Source organism: Tamandua tetradactyla, chromosome X (assembly GCF_023851605.1).
Source record: "Tamandua tetradactyla isolate mTamTet1 chromosome X, mTamTet1.pri, whole genome shotgun sequence".
NCBI classification, from domain to species: domain Eukaryota; kingdom Metazoa; phylum Chordata; class Mammalia; order Pilosa; family Myrmecophagidae; genus Tamandua; species Tamandua tetradactyla.
Window position 1 is genome coordinate 150,056,632 of NC_135353.1, and position 20,687 is coordinate 150,077,318.

Genomic DNA, 20,687 nt, shown 5'->3' on the forward strand with positions numbered 1-20,687 from the left:
GCTATGCATTCTCATTTGGGTCAAAATTTTGAAATTCCCCAGAGCATTCTCTCACTCTCTTTATATAAATATGTATCTTTGTACAGGTTTGTAAGAGCATGGAGGAAAGGTATAGAGGAACATAAATACAGAAAGTTAATTATGGTTATCTCAAGGAAGTTGGCTTAGAAGAAGTGAGGGGGTGAGAGCATTTCGTTTGTCTTTATACCTCTTTTGTATCGTAAAGCATCTGTTATAATAACATACATTTTGCAATTGAAAAATTAAAATTAAATCTCAATAAGGATATCTTATGAAGGATAATGATGTTTTGGGTAATGGGACTGAGGAAACTTTCCATTCTTCTTTGTACCATCCTGAATTTTCCAAGTTCTCTACAAAATGCATTTTTTTAAAGTATGTGCATTACAATATTCTAAGTACATTGAACAAAACTGAGTGTGAGTGTGGTTTGAAAGAGGAAAGCTAGGGGTATGTATGACACCAGAAGTAAAAATAGAAGATAAACACTGTATAACTTAGTGAAACCTAAACTGGACAGTGATGGTGATTAATTGTACAAATATAAGAATGTTTTTACATGCGGGAGAACAAACGAATGTCAACATTGCAAGGGGTTGAAAATGGGATGGTATATGGAAAAATACAATCAATGCAAATTAGGGTCTATAGTTAATGGTATCATTGTAATATGTTTCCATTAAATGTAACAAAGATGAACATCAGTGAGAGGAGAAATAAGGGAGGGGTATGGAATTCTTGGTGTTGTTGTTTCCATTTTATTTATTTTTTGTTCTTTATTCATTTTTTCCCTCTTCTTTGTGGAAGAAATGGAAACGTCCTTATATAGAATGTGGTGGTGAATGCATAACTATGTGATTATTCCGGGAGCCACTGTTTGTTTACTTAGGATGGATTGTTCGGGGTGTGAATAAAACTGCTTAATAAATAAACAGAAAGATGCAAGTGCTGGAGAAGTTGTGGAGAGAGATGTACCTATTCACTGTTGGTGGGGAAGTAGAATGGTGCAGCCTCTCTGGAGGGCAGTGTGGTGGTTGCACAGGAGGCTAAGTATAGGGTTGACATAAGATCCTGCAATCCCATTATTAGGTATCTACTTGGAAGAACTGAAAGCAGGGACATGAATGGACATTTGCATACTGGTGTTTATGGAGGCATTATTCATGATTTGCAATGGATGGAGGTGGCCTAAGGGTACATCAATTGATGAACGGAAGGGCGAACTGTAGTGTATACATGCAATGGAATATTGAGCAGCTGCAAAAAGGAATGCAGTTGTGAGGCATGCAACTAAGTGAATGAAACTTGAGGACAGTATGTTGAGTGAAATAAACAAGAACGAAAAAGACAAATATAACACCTCACTAATATGGACTAACCATAATGTGCAAACTCTGAGAATTGAATTCGAGAGCATAGGTTATCAGGGGAAGGCTTATTGTAAAGGTTCCTAGATTATAAAATCTTACAGCAGTCACATGTGTTCCTGAGTTGTAATAGTCTTTTCTAAATTCTGATAGGCAGAGCTCTTTGTGTATAACTTTGTCGTTTCCTGGAACTTTAGATATCTGTGTGACACCTGAGGCTCAGAGCTAGAGTTCTGCAGCTATAAAAGTCAACATTACTCCATACAGCAACTGTTTAAAAAGCTGAAAAAGAGATCAGACTTCAATTAGAGATATTAATGGAGCTGATTTGGCTAGGACTAAGGTAAAACAGACTAAGGGTAAAGGATGATATTAACTATGTTTTAAAACTTCAACTTCTGTGTGAGACCAAAGGAAGAGATGTTTATTTGGTGCAAAATTGGTATTTCCTGTAGCACACTGTGCTGGTTTGAAAGGATGTATGTACCCTAGAAAAGTCATGTTTTAATCTAAATCCCATTTCATAAAGGTAGAATAATCCCTATTCAATACTGTATGTTTGAATCTGTAATTAGATCATCTCCCTGGAGATGTGATTTAATCAAGAGTGGTTGTTAAGCTGGATTAGGTGATGACATGTCTCCACCCATTTAGGTGGGTCTTGATTAGTTTCTGAAGTCTTATAAAAGAGGAAACATTTTGGAGAATGGGAGATTCAGAGAGAGCAGAGCAGAATGACATAGCCACGAGAAGCAGAGTCCATCAACCAGCAACCTTTGGAGATGAAGAAGGAAAATGCCTCCCGGGGAGCTTCGTGAAAGGAAGCCAGGAGAGAAAGCTAGCAGATGATGCCGTGTTCACCACATGCCTTTCCAGATGAGAGAGAAACCCTGACTGTGTTCGCCATATGCCCTTCTCACTTGAGAGAGAAACCCCGAACTTCATCGGTCTTCTTGAACCAAAGTATCTTTCCCTGGATGCCTTAAGTTGGACATGTCTATAGACTTGTTTTAACTGGGACATTTTCTCAGCCTTAGAACTGTAAACTAGCAACTTATTAAATTCCCCTTTTTAAAAGCCAGTACATTCCAGAGTAATCTGAGCAGAAAAATTTAAAAAAGTATTAGCAAAGCCCTCTAGGAAAGACTGGGGGGGGGGGGGAATTTGGAAATATTAAACTTCCCCATCTTGGGAGAGATATTCTCCCAAGCATGGGGGACTCTCAATTTAATAGGCCAAGCCCTTGACCTTGTCGCTTGCCCTTATAAAACTTATTCCTGTAAAGGAGAAACTAAGACTACTTATAATTATGCCTAAGAGTCACTCCCAGAGAACCTCTTTTGTTGCTCAGATGTGGCCTTTCCCTTTAAGCCAATTCCACAAGTGAGCTCACTGCTTTCTCCCCTACATGAGACATTACTCCCAGAGGTGCAAATCTCCCTGGCAATGTGGTACATGACTCAAGGAGACGAGTCCGGCCTTGGCATTGAGGGAGTGAGAAAGCCTTCTTGATCAAAAGGGGAAAGAGAAATGAACAAAATAAAGTTTCAGTGACTGAGAGATTTCAAATAGAGTCAATCGGTCATTCTGGAGGTTATTCTTATGTAGTATATAGACATCCCTTTTCCGTTTTTGGTGTATTGGAGTAGCTAGAGGGAAATACCTGAAACTAATGAACTGTAATTCAACAGCCTGATTCTTGAAGATGATTGAAATACTATAGAGCTTTTAAGGTCTGACCATGTGATTGTGGAAACCTTGTGACTGACACTCCCTTTATCCAGTGTATGGTTGGATAAATATGAAAAAAAAAGGCAAAAATAAATAAATAATAGGGGGTATGTGGGGTGTATGGAATGTTTTGGGTGTTCTTTTTCACTTTTTAAAATTTTTATTATTTTTTTGAGTAATGAAAATGTTCAAAAATTGATTGTGATGATGAATGCATAGCTATATGATGATGCAAAAGAGGAAGCTAAGCTTACTTATAAATTATGTCTAAGCATCACCCCCAGAGAACCTCTTTTTTGCTCAGATGTGTCCTCTCTCTCTAAGCCATCTCTACAGGTGAACTCACTGTCCTCCCTACTACGCAGGAAATGACTCCCAGGGGTGTAAATCTCCCTGGCAAGGTGGGACATGCCTCCCAGGGATGATCTTGGCCCTGGTATCATGGAATTGAGAAAGACTTATGGACCAAAAGGGGGAAGAGAAATGAAACATAATGAAGTTTCAGTGGTTGAGAGATTTCAAACAGAGAGGTCACTCTGGAGGTTATTCTTATTCAGTATATAGATTCCTTTTTTAGTTTTTAGTGCATTAGAATAGCTAGAAGGAAATACCTGAAACTGTTGAACTGTAATTCAGTAGCCTTGATTCTTGAAGATGATTATATAACTATAGAGCTTTTATGGTGTGTGCTGGTTTGAATCTATTATATACCCCCCAAAAAACATACTTCAATCCTGACCTAATCTTGTGGGGGCAGCCCTTTCTTTTAATCCTAATTCAATACTGTAGGTTGGAATCTTTTGTTTAGATTCTCTCCATGGAGTTGTGACACACCCAATTGTATTAACTTTTGATTAGATGGAGATGTAACTCCAGCCATTCCAGGTGGGTCTTGATTAGTTGACTGGAATCCTTTAAAAGAGGAAGCATTTTGGAGAGAGTCAGAAACAACACAGCCTACAGAAACTACAGAAGCCTCAGAGCTGACAGAAAGTTCACAGCAACTCTGATAGATTCGGACATGTGGAGAACAGAGACATGGATGTTTGGAGATGCTTGGAGCCCAGCAGACATTGCCATGAGATGTTAAGCAAGCCAGAACCTGGAGAGAGCCAAGGGGAGCCTAGATGAAAGCCAGCCCTAGGGAAGTAAAGTGAGGAACCCCCACAGGAACAGAGGCTGAAAGCAATGGAGCCCAGGAGCAAGGGACCAGCAGATGCCAGCCACGTGACTACCAAGCTGACAGAGGTGTTCCAGATGCATCAGCCTTTCTTTAATTAAGGTATCTTTCCCTGGGTGTCTTAGTTTGGACATTTCCATAGGCTTAGAACTGTAAACTCGTAATTCATTAAATTCCCTTTTTAAAAGCCATTCCATCTCTGGTATATCACATTCCGGCAGCTTTCAAACTAACACATGGTGTGACCGTGTGATTGTGAAAACCTTGTGACTGACACTCCTTTATCCAGTGTATGAGTAAGAAAATAGAGACAAAAAAAAAATAGAGGGAGGATAAAGGGTATGGAATGTTTTGAGCGTCTTTTTAATTTTTATTCTTTTTTTTTTTTGAGTAATGAAAATGTTCAATAAGTGATTGTGATGAATGCACGACTATATGATGATATCGTGAACCAACTGATTGTATACTTGGGATGATTTTATGGTATGTGAATATATCTCAATTAGAAAAAAGTATGTGAATTAAAAAAACTTAAAAGGCAACCAGTAGAAATGGAAAAATGACATTTGAAAAGAAAATCATTGAACACAGAATTGTTACTGTGGTCACAAGATGGAAAAAATATGGCTATGGACTAATATGGGAAAAGCACGAAGACAAACAATCCCTTTACCAAAGTAGGTGGTATTGTGGGTGATCATTTTTCCAATTTTTGTTATGAAAACATGCAATAAAAAGTTGCATGGTTTTCATTTTTTTAACCTTTTTTTAATTGTATAATACAACATATATACAAAAGCAAAAGTTTTCAAAGCACTCTTCAACAAGTAGTTGAAGATCCCAGAGTTTGTTATGGGCGACCATACCATCATCTCAGATTTTTCCTTCTAGCTGCTCCAGAATATAGGAGGCTAGAAGGAATAAATATTTTTTTATCATCACAATTGCCTTTTTTGTGAAAAATGATATATATACAACAAAGCAATAAATTTCAAAGCACAGCACAATTAGTTGTAGAACAGATTTCAGAGTTTGATATGGGTTACAATTCCACAATTTTAGGTTTTCATTTCTAGCTGCTCTAAGATACTGGAGACTAAAATAAATATCAATTTAATGATTCATGGTTTTCGTCTTTGAATAGTAATTTTGCTATTTAAAAATTATTTTTTGGAGGAAAAAATAAAGCATACTGCCTTGGGAGAAAAAGGCATTAAACTTTTGAAAGTTTGTCACAACCACCATTCAACGAGGGAGGAGAGAAGGTCAATGGGAGAAAGACTGACACAAATATGAAGACTGGAGGTAAAAAAAAAAAAAAAAAAGTTCACATTTTGCTGGTATGCTAATGCGCAAGGGCAACCCAGAATTGGACTTATTTTATTACAATAACACAAGGGAACCCTTCTCTGCCTTTCCCCTCCCAGGCTGTTGAGGATGCTGCAGCCATCCCCTACTATGTGCTCCATTTCTCTGGTGGGAGACCAACCTGTCTCTCCATTGCCCACCTGGAGGAATGTAAAGTAGGCCCATGCTGTCAGGTGACTGGATGCATTAGTCAAGGCCTTGATTGGAGGGAAATAGGTAGAGCCATTTTGGCCCCCTGGTCTCCTGATCCAGCTTTATTCTTATTTAGTCACACAATTTGTGGTTTCTTGTGTCCATTTTCAATATGGTTAGAACCCAGAATGGAGGAAAGCCATGATTAGCACTTCCAATCCCCAAGAGATGGCTTTGCAATAGCCCTCATTTCAAAGAATCTCAGGCAAAAGGGATTATGTATTTAGTCAAACACAAGCATAAAGGAAAAGCAGAAACTTGTTTCTCTTGGAAAACAAAATAACATTGTCTAGTTAATTATTCAATTTTAGTCAATGTGTTCAGAAATTTCTGTGGTAATTCACAGTGAAATGCCGTTTAGAATTCCTAAATAGTTTTCTGTAGCATAGTGTCCTAGTGGCTCTGTAATATTGACAGGTCACTATGACACCAGATCCTTTGTGTTCACTATTACAAGCAATAGAAGTAACATGGGAGACCAAGTGGGTAGGGAAAACAAAGCAAGGAAAACAATTTTTAATTTTGACCTCAAACTTAAATAATAGACTAAGTATTTCCATCTGGGATGTCATGAAAATAATTTTAAGATCTGAGTAGGTACAGATGTTATACTTCTGTGCAACGATAACTTTCGTTGGCACCAGAAGTGCTGAACTACTCAAGGGGTCACATCACTTGCAGTTTATAAAGTATTGGGGAGTATTAGTTGTGTAAGTTAAGCCTCATTTCCATGTGTCTGTGTGTATGTCTTGTCTATAGCCAACACTCCACTAGGGTAACTTAAAACAAAATAGGAATTTATTTACAACAATAGCAAAGATGTCAAAATAACAGGAACAATATATAACAAATCCAAGAATTATTTTGTGAAAAAGGCAAACAATATATACATGATGAAACAAAAGTTAAAACAAAATCCATAAGGGCAAACTTAATTTTGACCTTATCTAAACAGATGCAGAATGTTGCCAAAATGTTTTCAAATATGAATTACTTAAGTAAACCTGGGGCAATGAAAAACAACACACACTCACACAGAAACCTTTCAGCCCTTCTCTCTTACTTGCTAAACCCTTCCTCTGAATTCTTTTTACCTTTGAGGAATGTAACTTATAGAGGCCAAATAAGATTTATGATTCAGGCTATTTACATGTACACAAAGGGGTATAATTCTTGACTGGCAGGCCCACACTTTAAGAAGGGTAAACAAAGGGGTAAATTATCTGGGTCCTATTTCACCTTCACTGCTTATTTCTGGTGTTTTTTTAAAATTGTTTTTTGTCTATCATGCAAAATGTGGCACTGGTAATTTTTTAAGTTCCTCAAGTGCTCTAAACAGTGTTTCCCAACTTGTGCATGCGCCAGAATCACTTGGAGAAAGTGTTACAACACAGATCCCTGGGTCCCATCTCCAATTTCAGAATCGTTGGGTCTGGGGTGGGACTGATAATTTGCATTTCTAACAAGTTTCCAGGTGATGCTGGTTCAGCTCTACTCAGGTCACACTTTGAAAACCACTGCTCTGAAATAACACTCCTTTTAAGACTTTGGTTATGGTTTTCCTTATGTGAATCCTAGATTTTATGGGAAATAAAGGAAATGGTTAATGCCGAGATTTCCAGAGAACAGGGCAGCGCAGACTGGTTGGAACCACAGGCCAAGCTAGGTATTATCTGTCAGGCATTTTACTACAATTAATTTTTTCAGCGTGCTATAGTTTTATCTGATTTATGGCCCTGGACATTAACTGATGCACCATGTTCTAGCAATCATTTAATGCATTTTGCCTTATTGGGAAAACACATAGTTGAAGAGCTGCAGAGTCTCATTTTATGAATCAAAGATAGCTCAAACGTGTCATCTTATTCTCTCTTGGCTCCCGATAACTGACTTAAGTTTCCCATTTTTACTATGACAATCACCTATTCTCTAGTATGCTAGTGTCTACTACAGCCCTCCAAACTGAGCACAAGGAGGTACTCCAGGGCAAGGTCTTCTGCTGTGGAGCTGGAGACCATCCCCACAGATTAAATGTGCTTCAGATTTATACTGAAATGAACTTTAAGTGCTCTGCTCTCAAAAACCACTTTATGCATGGGAGCTTTATCTCCAGGGAACTGAGGATGCTAGTAAAACAAATCCTTTATGGAGATAAAAGAAAAAAAGTGAATTTCAGGGACATGCTCATCAAAGAGTCACCAATTACTTCTTAACTTCTCTGAAATATCACTTGCAAATTCACAGGCCTGAAATATTATCAGTATTTGCATCCACGTTACAAAATTCAAAGCAATCAAGCATTTTGCATTCCATTGCTGTATAAAGTGAATTAAATGAAAATAATCCACTGCTTTTGCTGTTTATTAGGTTTACAAAAACTGTACATTTTTTTCTTAAGAAAAAGCATTAACTTAGTACTGGTATCAAATAGACTAAATATTCATTAACAGGAAAATATTCTGATTTTTATTTTTGCACGTTATTCTCAAATACACAATTACAGTAATGTCACACATCCCTATATGATTTTCTTTTTATGTATTTTACTTTTTTTTTTACAAATTGTACAGAGCAAGGGACATACAATATTTAATAGGATATTTCTACAGAACAATAACTTATTTTATGTCCTTGTAAAAATCTGTACCTCTTTAAAACATTTAACTGAAACATCTGTTTTTTAGCTTTGCTAATCAAAAGTGTTTTAAGAATTAAAACTAGGTTATAACTAATGTCAGTACATAACAGTGACTACAATTTCATTTTCTCTTTATACAGACAAATACATTTTATCATATTCACTTGACCAAACCCTTAAATACCTTTTAAAGGTTTCATATTGTGCTTTAAAAAGAAAAGAACTGTGTATGATTCCAGACTATATAAGAGAAATATAAAGTGTGTAAAGTGTTGTTCTTTATCTTTCAGTTTATTTAAAAAAATATAGTTGAATGACCAATTATTTATATTTTCTGTATTAATCTTACAGGATGTTTTAAAATTCTTAAATTTCCACTTTCACTTAAGTGTTTTCTTTTACATTGTTTCAGGGAAAAATAAAAACTAAGGGAGATTTTAAAGGTTCTCACAAAAAAACGGACAGAGCTTTCAAGAATAGTACTGCAGGGCAATGAATGACACAACTGTAAGTTACTTATTTAAAAAAAAAAAGGCATGTTATGGGGGTCAAGAGGGTACAGGAATTCCAAAACCCATCCTGTGGCTCTGACTGCTATTTAGGACAGAGTTCCTACTAGCCTAAAGACTTAGAACAAGACTAACTCAATCTAGCACTTCAGAGGCTTGCCAAACACCAAATACTTAGAATTCTAGCCCTATAATTATAACTCCTGAATACAAATATTCATATCAAGGAGAGAGATGAAAGGTAAAATCTTGACAGCAAGGAAGGGATGGAGCACCATAGTGGAGTGGCAAGGTAGCTAACGAGTAGGAAGAAAATTTCTAATCTCCTACGACATGCCAGATACATAAGTGCCAAGAGCCAACATAAGGGACCCCCAAAAGTATTTTCTGTTCTCCAATACCCATATTAATATAACTAAATTCTAATTAACTGAATTAACTTTATAAATTTATGACTGATTTGTTTTAAAAATGTCAACTTTCAATGAAAAACAAACTGTGAAAGACTTGGTGATATTCCAAATAAGGCCTCAGATTAAACACACTTTTATCTTCTAATCAAAAACCAACATGAGTGTTACTTTTTTTTTAACGTTTACTAACTGTAACTGTCTAAGAAATAACTAAGCAGGCTGAACTTGCCAAGTGTTAAGTGGTAATTAGCACCCATTCTGGTACATGGGGCCATTGCTTCCCCCTTACATGGTGAGACAGAGAAGTCTCTCATGCGCTTCTCAGGGTAAAACGGGGGAGTTAAATCTGGGTAATCAGCTTTTCAGAAAAATATAAAGGCATGAAGCTGAAATTGTATGAAAAAATTCTATCTAGAAACATCTTAACTTCTATTTTTCAATTACCAAAGATATTTAAAAGAAAATACCTTTATTCTTTAAAAATACTAGTGTCCTTATTTTCCTTCTATTTCTTCACCTGAGTAGTCTCTCTGAAGAGCACGATTTACAAAACGCTCTCTCATGCATCCCTGGATCTTTCATGTTATTGTAAATTTAATACTTTTCATTATAGATTTTAAACAACTACTACTTGGGGTTGTGTGTATAAATATGTAAAATAAGCAATACACACAGATACATGTCATATATATGTGTATAGATATATATAAGTCAGGGTACATTTACATATATAAAGTTGCAAAAGATCCTATGAGCCATGAATTACCTCTAGGAGAGTCCGAAATTCAGTCCTCAGTAAGTTTCATTTATAGCACACAACCATTCCAAGACAAAGCAGCACAGAAAGAATAATAAAAAAATACAACAGGAAAAGCAAAAATTTTCAAAAAAAAGGGTCACTAAAAGTTTGCTATGCTGACAAAAGATGTAAATACTCAAAGGAAAGCCAAAAGAAATATATTTTGTCTGTTAAACAGAAAGAAAATTAAACACGAACCCGGCACTGTTCTTTACTCAGCAATGCTAGGGATACAAAAGCTCAAATGGAAACTTACAATGTCATGTGGTTTGAAAATATCAAGCAAGATAAGTAAATGACTTCCATGTCAAGATAATTAGACCTGACCGTAAAATCTCCCATTTGTATTAGTAGATGTCTCTGACGATTTTATTGTGAGAAATTTGTGAAAAAAATGAGTCAACACGAATACTTTCAGAGTTACCAATCTACAGTTACCTTAACTTTAAGTTAAATGGTCTTAGAAGAAGAGTACCATCAACCATCAAGGTATGCAAGGTAAATATTTAAATAAATATAAAACCTCTAAGATAGAAAGATTCAGTATAGAATCAGGGATTACTTTATTAAAAGCAACTTGCTTGTTGCCACTTTTCCCCATTTATTAAACAAACTGAATAGAATTCAGAACACACTATTGAACAAAATGTAAAAAAAAAAGTTAACTAGAAGCAATAATTCTATTTGTACACAGCGTAAATCAATATACAGTATTGTATGTGAACGAGACTGATAGGCTTTAAAATGAAATTTCTGCTTCAAGGCCAATATCTCTACAAAAGTCTGCAGAAGAATTGTTAGGGCAGGCCAACTTCTTTATGATGTCGCATTATGTGCTGATTCTTTTCTGAAGGTCTTCGGAACCCTTTCTTGCAGTACTCACAGCGGTGAGGATAGTCTTTCGTATGAATGGAAATAACATGTCGTTTAAAGCCTGAGGCATCCGTAGTGCTATACTCACAGTATTCACACTGATATACTTTCCTGCCACTGTGAGTCTTCATATGCTTTTTAAGCTCGTTCTGTTGCCTAAATCCTTTTCTACATCTCTTACACCTAAATGGAAGATCTTTTGTGTGAACTGAGAGAATATGGCGACTTAGAACAAATGGATCTGCAATCTTAAAGTCACAATGTCTACACTGGTGCATTTTTTTACCCTTGTGGGCAGCCACGTGTTTCTTGAGTTCTGAAGGCCTGTGAAAGCCTTTATCACACATGTCACACTTGTGCGGGTAGTCCTTTGTGTGAACTGAAATTATGTGTCGTTTCAAATCACTTGAGTTCGAACTCTTGTGGTCACAATGCAAACACTGGTGTGTTTTGCTTTCTTGGTGGATAAGAGCATGTTGCTGCACCTCTTTGGTATCTGAGAAAGTCAGAAGACAAATGTCACACTTGAATGGCATTTCTTTACTATGCTTAGTTTTTACGTGAGTTTTCAAGTTAGAGGAGTCTGCGGATCTATATTCGCAGTACTGGCATTGGTACGGCTTTTCCCCGGTGTGGATTCGCATGTGCTTTTTGAGTTCTGAAGGATGACGAAAACCTTTGCCACATTCCACACAAATATGAGGAAAGTTCTTGCTGTGGACTGCCAAAAGGTGACGATTCAATAACCCTTGTTCAGCAGTCTCGTATTCACAGAATTTACACTTGTGCATTTTGTTGGCTCCTTTTTCCTTATGCACCATTTTGTGGGTAAACAAAGCCCCAGCATGAGAGAAATGCTTCCCACACTCATCACATTCAATGGCCTTCTCTGCCTTGCTGGTCAGCTTGTGGCTCTCTAGGTGGTTGTGTAAACTTATCTTCTTATTGGTAGTGTAATCACAGTCAGTACAGCGGTATTTCTTCTTGGTGAGGTGTTCAGGATGGTTTTTCATGTGCCTCTTCAAGAAACCTCTCGACTTAAACTTCTTCCCACAAATCATGCAAGGATAGACTGTCAAGGGGTGTCCATCAGGGCCAATAATTATTGCTAAGAAAAGGAAAAGATAGGAGCATGAGTTATCAAAGTTTGGTCTTATTTTCTTCAAGAATTTAAATTGCATATTCTGAACATTATTGGGCAAGCACTTCTAAGTTAGGCTGTTTGCTACTTAACATTCCTTTAATTATTTTTTCAACATAAGAGATATAGCAAGCTAGTCATAAAGAGAACCTGGTGTGGAAATTTCATTCACTATTACTGTACCAATCTTACTCCCTCCAGTTTAAAAAAATAAGTTAATAAATATGTAACGTCTTTCAACTAATGATTTAAGCTATAATGATTTAGAAATCTGTGGAAAATCATTCATAAAAAATAAAGTTTTTAATCAAATTTTTTGCTTTGATTATTCAAAACAGCCATAATTTATGTTAATTTACATTAAAGCCTAATATACCCACAAAAATTTTAAAATGCAAATCAGTATACAGGAGTAGATAAGAAAGTCACAGGACTGAAACAACTGTCCCACTGCTCTGTAAATTACGCTGGCTTTATGCTGATCCAGTGAGATTCCTTAAATTTATTAATTTAGTTTTAGTTATTGCTCATAACATATTTGAGGGATTTCTTTTCACGTCCACCGAAGATCACCTGAGTTTTAATTTTCTTTTATTGTGTTTGAGCCATTGCCTGTTTCTTTTTATCCAAGGAAATCATTCATGAATATCACTGAATTCTTAAAATTGTATTTTCAAATCCAATACACAAAAGCTACTAAAAATGCCACCACAATCCCTCTGTGGATACATACTAGAGCTTAAAAGTGCGCAGAGAATGCTGCGCAGGGAACTTGTGTGCCCTCACCTGTTTGGTACTGCCTGGAATCAGGTCTTCTCCTTTTCTTTGGTTTTTGTTTAGCCAGCCTGCCGAGCCCAGCAGACTCATCTATGTGCAAGAGGGCACTTGCAGTGCCATTCCGGTTTTCAATTCCATCAGAATTATTACCTAACAATGTGCATTAAAAAACAAAATTATACAGTATTATAAATTATAAAGAATTAGGGATTCTTTATTAACTGCAACAATGAAAAATAAGCCATGATACTCATGAATGACAGAAATTCTCCATTTTATATAATGGGTTTTATAAACATGTTTATAGTAAGGAAATGCCTAGCTTCCAAATCTAAAAAAACACGTCAGTATTTTGCCCCATGGACTCCCTTGCGGTCTCCCAAAATTGTAAAGTCATAGGCCAGATATAATCAAGATAAAAAGTTTCAGCTTGAAAGCCTGTGTACTTCTTGCAGTACTTCCTTCTATGTAATATAACATGAAGGAAATTCCTGTTAAAAATAAAGACAAAAAGTAGACTTTATAATCTTCCTCTACTCTTATTGAAATCAAATAACCATTACAGGGTATTGGTATTTCAGATTTCTGAAACCTAAGATCACAAAAACATTTTTTAAGTCATGAATTCATGTTCAAGAACCAACCAGCTCAATCCTAAGAGGCGTTATACTGACTTACCATAAGCTGCTGCCCATGCTATTGGCATGAAGGTTTTAATTTCATTGTCATCCATTTGTTGTTCGTGGGCCGCTGCAGCTGCTGCAGCTGCAGCAGCATCTTCCTCTCCTACGATCACTTCCATATAAACTTCATCGGCGATTTCGGCAACATCTAAGCAGAAAATTGTAAAATTTTTGTGACAAGGTTTACAGAAATCATAAGGATGATGTTTTGATTTGAATTCAATTAAAATTCACACAGAAAGAGGGTTCAAATGTCACATACCTAGAACACTGCTTTCACATAATAAGTACTCAATAAATACTTGCTGAATGAAACATTAATTTCTTGGCTTTCACTAGAATTTTATTTTAAAGCAACATTCTAAGCATACATGAAGAATCACTGATGTTTTCCCTTAGAATATGGCAGCATAATAATCTCTATAATAATTCTACTTGCTTCCTTCAAATAGTGTCTGCATACAAAAGAAAAAGAACTTACAGAAACAAAATTTTCTCCCACAAAAAGGCCACCTACTTACTTAAATCTTCATCTTCTTGCTGAGAGTCATTTACAGTCATATAGACCATCTTTTCCCTTGGAACACGAATACCGCTATTCTGATCAAGTAGTTCAACTCCATGGTCATTCTCAGGCTCACTCTCCACAATGTCTACTGTTCCACCTATCAGGGAAAATGACAGTCCCAAGGATTTATTTGAAAATTTCATTTCCATCTGCTTCACTTATTACTTTTGACAAATGTTTATATTACTACATTGGAATTTTTTATTAAAAGTTATCTGATCATGGTAATGAATGCACTGCTATGTGGTAATATTCTGAGCCATTGACTGTATGCCATGGAAGGACTGTATGTATGTGAAGATTTCTCAAAAAAAATATTTAAAAAAAAAAGTTATCTTCAGAAAATTGCAAATATTTTCAAACTAAACAACCCAAAAGTAATCAGGTTGAAGAATTCGGATCAGAATATATAATATGCTGAAGGTTTTCTTTTACCTAAGTCATCCTCTCCAGGGTCAGCTTTGAAAATGTAAACTTTGATAACCTCAGGGCAAGTGCCATCCACTTTACAGGGATCAATTTCTGATTCTGCATCCATGGTCATTCCAGAGGAACCATCATGTTCTATTTTACCAGCATCATCCACTAAAAAAGGCAGGAAATACATCAAAAAATAGTAACAGCATATATTTCAGTAAAATATTGCTATTTTCCAAAGTCCTTTCCACAAATACAACCTCTAATTTGGTTCACGTAAAATTGGATGCTTTTTACCTAGACAAAGAGAAGAGTCAATAAATATATTTCTAAAGACTTCTCAAGTTGATATCACAAATTAAGGCAAAAACACTCCACAAACAGAAAGCCTGTAGTAGTCTAGAAAACTAATCGAAATAATGAAAAAATATACTTAGCCTTTTGTAAATCCATAAAATACAAGCATTACTAATTTTAAAATATTTTTATAATATTAAAATAACCTGGAAAGAGTATTTTGGCAGTAAAATCAGGAAACACAAGTCTTAATAGGACTTGAATATTATATGATCTTATCTATTTCCATTAAAATAGTGCGTTTAAAAATTATCAAAATGTGATTGCTACATCATTAAGAAGCAGACAAGTTCCTCTCAATATGTATTCTGTGTATCTCCAAATAACTGTGGAAACTGCTATGTAATTCATCCCTGTATTGGAAATTCATATTATGTATTAAAATATAAAGAAAGTTGGTAATAAAGAAACCTATTCAACTTCAAACATTATATATAGGTATATATACACATACATGCCGAAAGATACCCTACAAAAAGATGGCCAATGTAAATTCTAATTTAATCTTAAAACTACACACTTTACATATATACAGTATATACATACCCATAATACATATACAAGACACATTCACTTTAGTTTATGACAGTAATGAGCCTAGGTCCATGCTGGCAAATACAGCAATATATAAAGTCAAACAGACTGTCATATACTCATTGCCCTCCTTAATAAAGGTAGACTGTGCTATGTTAAAAAGAACTGAGAAAAAGGAGAGAACATAGCCATGTGATAAGAGGCAAGGATATAAGCCAGGAAACCCCAAGGAGTGCCAGCAGCCAGCATCAGACTGTTACAGGGCTTGGGAAGAAAGCATTGCCTTCCTCTTGCCTTGATTTTGGACTTCTAGCCTTAAAACTGGTCTGGGGATCAGCCAGATCAGTTGTATGCACAACACAGCTTTGGATGTACAGAAACAGTTATAGCAGGCTTGAGCTTTATCCCACTCTAGCACAGTCCTTGAAATAACTTTTGCTTTAAAAAAAAAAAAAAGAGACAAGAGGGAAGAGGGGCCTGCCCCAACCAAGATAGCACGGAGTGAGATGCTTCAGGGATTCATCCTTGAACAGAAACTGAACAACCAGCAAGAACTATCAGAAACATTTCTCAAAGCTCCAGAAAACAGGTAAGGGACTGCAATAACTGGGTAAGCACCAAATCAAGAAAAAGGCTACTTAAAAGTGGTAAGATCTCATAGTCTCCAGGGTGGCCCCTCCGCAACCTCTCACCAGCTCAGCACAAAGCTGGTCTGTGCTCCCAATGAGGATCCCTGGTCCCAGTTTCAGAAGCAGCAGAGTAACTCTCAGACATATACTAGAAGCATGTATATCTGGCCCAATCTGGTAGCCTGAGGGACTCCCCATCCCAAAATTTGCCCTGCAAGTAGATGTCAGTTCAGAGAGCTCTCTTATAGTAGGCTGTGGGAGAGCAGTCAAATTGTGCTGCCTGGGGCAAGGGATTACTGGCTGTAGGACATATAGTGCAGTGCCCAAGACCATGAGAAAACTGTTTCCTAGGGAAAAGCGGATATTCAGAACTGTGTACGTGTGGTAAATCCTAGGGCCACACGGTATCCCAAGATAAGAAGTATCCCAGAAAGGATCAGGAAGGTCCCTATGCTTTGGCATGGAGCTATTCTCTAAACTTACTGTAAGGATAAACCCTGAAGAATATTTGCACAAGTCAATCTGCAATGACTGGGGAAGGTATTTTCTTTCATCTTTCCTCCTTTTTTTTTCTAGTTACCTCCTGGCATTCAAGAAGAACTCTATCATAACAGCAGATGTATACGAGCTTAAAACATTGCAGAGTCTAAATTTCAGTCATAAAACACTAAAATATCAAAATGTCCAAACTTCATAAAAGATTACAAAACAAACACAGAAGCAGGAAGCAATGGTCGAGGCAAAGGAGAAGATTAAAGCATTAGAAATCACCAATGAGGAGGACCATACCTGGAATATACCATAAAAAACTTTAAAAAAATAGTCCTAAATATGCTCAAAGAGTTAAAGGAATACATGAACAAAGAACTAAAGGAAATCATGAAAATGACAGATGAACACAAAGAGAATATCAACAGTGATATGAAAAGGAACCAAAGAGAGCTGAAAATCACAAGGGATTCAATACAGCAGACTGGAGCTAGCAGAAGAAAGAATCAGAAAACTTAAAGATAAGACAAATGAAATTATTCAGTTTGAGGAACAGAATGAAGAAAGAAGAAAAGAGCCTGAGGAGCCCATGTGACATCATCATGCATACTAATATATGCATTGTGGGAGTCACAGAAGGACAAGAAAGAAAGGGGCAAAGAGAATATTCAAAGAAATAATGGTTGGAAGCTTTCCAAATTTAATGAAAGACATGAATATACACATTCAGGATACTCAAAAAACTCTGAAAAGGATATACCCAAATAGATCCACGCCATGCCATATTATAATTAGACTATCAAATGCCAAAGATAAAGAGAAAATTCTGAAAGCTGTAAGAGAGAGGCAACATATCACATATATGGGAACCTCAATAGGATCAAGTACTGATTTTTCATCACAGGAAATCAGGGAGGCAAGAAGGCAGTGGGATGACATTTATTTTAAAATAAAAAAATAAAAGCCAACCAAGAATTCCGTATCTGGTAAAACTGTCTTTCAAAAATGAGGGAGATTCCCAGCCCATGCACTTCCCAAGAACAAACAAACAAGCAAAGAAACAAACAAAAATTCAACAAATGGTGCTGCAATAACGGGATAGTCACATGGAAAAAGAATGAAATGTGACCCCCCCCCACTATACAGCATACAAAAAAAAAAAGAGGGAGAGGTTAAGACACTCCCAGATAAGCAAAAGCTGTAGACCATGATCTGTAGACTGGCCCTTCAAGAGTTGCTAAGTTCTGGGTGGGCCACGGTGGCTCAGCAGGCAAGAATGCTTGCCTGCCATGCCCAAGGACCCAGGTTCGATTCCCGGTGCCTGCCCATGTTAAAAAAAAAAAAAAAAAAAAAGAGTTACTAAGTTCTGCAGGTTGAAAGCAAAGGACAATAGACAATGGATTGAAATTTTGTGAAGAAATAAAGATCTCCAGGGACAGTAACAATATGGGTAAATATAATTCCCAGTACTATTGTGTTTTTTGTTTGTAACTCTACTTTTTAGTTCCTACAGGATGTAAAAGGCAAATGCATAAAATGTAATGGTGTTTTTGTTTGTATGTTAAGTTTTCTCAATAAAAATATATTTTTAAAAATGTAATGGTAAGTCAGTGGTCTTGGACTCATGTATAAACATGTGATTTTTGATACGATGTACATGAAGGCAGGGGGACAGAGGGAACTTTAGGAACATAGTGTGTGCATGTTCCTGAAGTGAAGTAGGTACCAAAGCAAATGAGAATGTTATAGGTTTAGGATGTTGAATGTAAGCCCTAGGGTAACTACAAAAAAAAAAATCAGAGAAAATGCAAGCTCACAGAGAGACAGAATTTAGAGTGCAGGTTGCCAGGGGGAGAGGGGCAAGGGCAATGGGGAGCTCATGCATAATGGGTGTAAGGTTTCTTGTTTGGGGAAGATAGGAAAGTTTTAGTAATAGAAAGTGATGAGGGTACTGCAAAATTGTGAAAGTGATTAATCCCAGTGAATGGTATGCTTGGGAGTGGCTGAGACTATAAAGTTTAGGTTGTATATATGTTCCCACACTTAAGAAAAAGAAAGTGCAACTAAAGAGACAATTTAACAATTAAATGCAATACATGATCCTAGAAGGGATCTAGCAAGGGAGGAGAAAAAGTTCAAAGGGACATCACTGGGTCATAAGAAAACACTGGAATATAGACTGTAAGCTTTATATCAATGTTAAATTTCTTGAACTTGATAACCCCATTTAGGATGGTTACATAAGCAAATATCCTTGGTCTTAGGTAATGTATACAGTAATACTAAATGTCCAAGGAGTGTGTTATATACAACCTACACTTAAGTGTTTAGAAAATGGATTGATAGATTAGAAAGATGAATGGAGAGATAGGTGGATAGATTATCATTCAAATGTAGCAAAATGTTAACACTGGTGGATTTGGGTCTTGGTAAGGGAGGGGAAGAGTGTGTTGGAGTTCTCTAAATGGGTTTGCATTATTTTTGTAACTGTCCTGTAAGTCTGGATGTATTATAAGATAAAAAGTAAAAAAAAAAACAAACCAGTAGCCTTTTTTTGCAGAAATGGAAAAGCCAAACTACAAATTCATAAGAATTGATAAGAAGCCCCAAATAGCCAAAATCATCTTGATAAAGAACAAAGTTGGAAGGCTCACACTTCCCAATTTTAAAATTTACTACTAAATTACAGTAATCAAAACACTATGGTACTGGCATAAGGACAGAGGTATACTCCAATAGAACAGAACTGAGAGTCTAAAAATAAACCCTCACATCTACAGTGAACTGATTTTTGACAAGGGTGCCAAGTTCATTCAATGAAGAAAAAACAGTCTCTTCAATGAATGCTCTGGAAAAACTGGATTTCCACATGCAAAAGAATGAGATTAGACCCCACCTCACAGCATATACAAAAATTCACTCAAAGTGGATCAATGACTTGAACATAAAAACTAAAACCATAAAATTCTTAAGACTATAAAATAGAATAAAATTTTTTAGACCTTGGAATTTTGAAATGGATTCTTCAATATGACACCAAAAGCAAGAGCCTCAACAACAAAAATAAATTGGACTTCATCAAAATTAAAACAACCTCAACAATGGGAGAAAATATTTGGAAATCATATATCTGATAAAGGTTTAGTATTCAAATATAAAAATCTGCTAAAGCTCAACAACAAAAAGACAAACCCAATTTAAAAGTGGGTGAAGGTCTGGGATCTGTCCTGTAACTACTTGTTGAAGAGTGCTTCGAAAACCACTGCTTTTTTCTTTCTCTGCTTTGTATATATTTATATTATACAATACAAATTTTTTTTTTAAAGTGGGTAAAAGACTTGAATAGATGTTTCGCCATAGAAGATATTCAAATGACCAATAAGCATATGAAAATATTGAAAAAGAACAAAGTTGGAGGACTCCCACTTCTCAATTTCAAAACTTATTATAAAACTACAGTAATGAGGATGGTGTGATACTGGCATTAAGAACAGATATACAGATCCATGGAACGGAATTGAGAATCCAGAAATAAATCCTTACATTTAGTCAAGTGATTTTTAACAAAGTGTCAAGACCACTCAATGGGTAAAGAATAGTCTCTTCAACAAATGGTGCTGAGTCAATCTTGATGTAAAGGATGGATTTGTGCCCTTACCCCACTCTATATACAAAAATTAATTCAATATGGATCAAAAACCTAAATTTAAGAGCTAAAACTATTAAATGCTAAAAAGGAAACATAAATAAAAATCTTTGTGACCTTGGATTAGGCAAGTTTCTTAAATATGGACAGGAAAAGCATAAGCAACAAAAGAAAATATAGATAAATGGGACAGCAACAAAATTAAAAACTTTTGTGTATCAAAGAACATCATCAAGAAAACAAAAAGACAACCCATGGAATTGGAGAAAATACTTGCAATCATATGTTTGATAAGAGACTTGTTTCTATGAAATATAGAGAACACTCTCAACTCAGTAATAAAAATAACCCAATT

General features: G+C 36.0%; 1 protein-coding gene across 7 annotated transcripts in view; it reads right to left on the bottom strand.

Annotated features, from left to right (window-relative positions):
* Window positions 1-6,639: 6,639 nt before the first annotated feature.
* ZFX (zinc finger protein X-linked) overlaps window positions 6,640-20,687 on the bottom strand; it is a 60,200-nt gene continuing 46,152 nt past the window's right edge. For all 7 annotated transcript variants that reach the window (XM_077145196.1, XM_077145193.1, XM_077145199.1 and 4 more), the window contains exons 4-8: window positions 14,696-14,845; window positions 14,214-14,357; window positions 13,688-13,840; window positions 13,019-13,159; window positions 6,640-12,199 (exon numbers count right to left, since the gene is read on the bottom strand). In XM_077145196.1, the coding sequence (XP_077001311.1) occupies window positions 11,016-12,199; window positions 13,019-13,159; window positions 13,688-13,840; window positions 14,214-14,357; window positions 14,696-14,845 (1,772 nt within the window). In that variant the 3' untranslated portion in view covers window positions 6,640-11,015. The remainder of the gene's footprint in view (window positions 12,200-13,018; window positions 13,160-13,687; window positions 13,841-14,213; window positions 14,358-14,695; window positions 14,846-20,687) is intronic.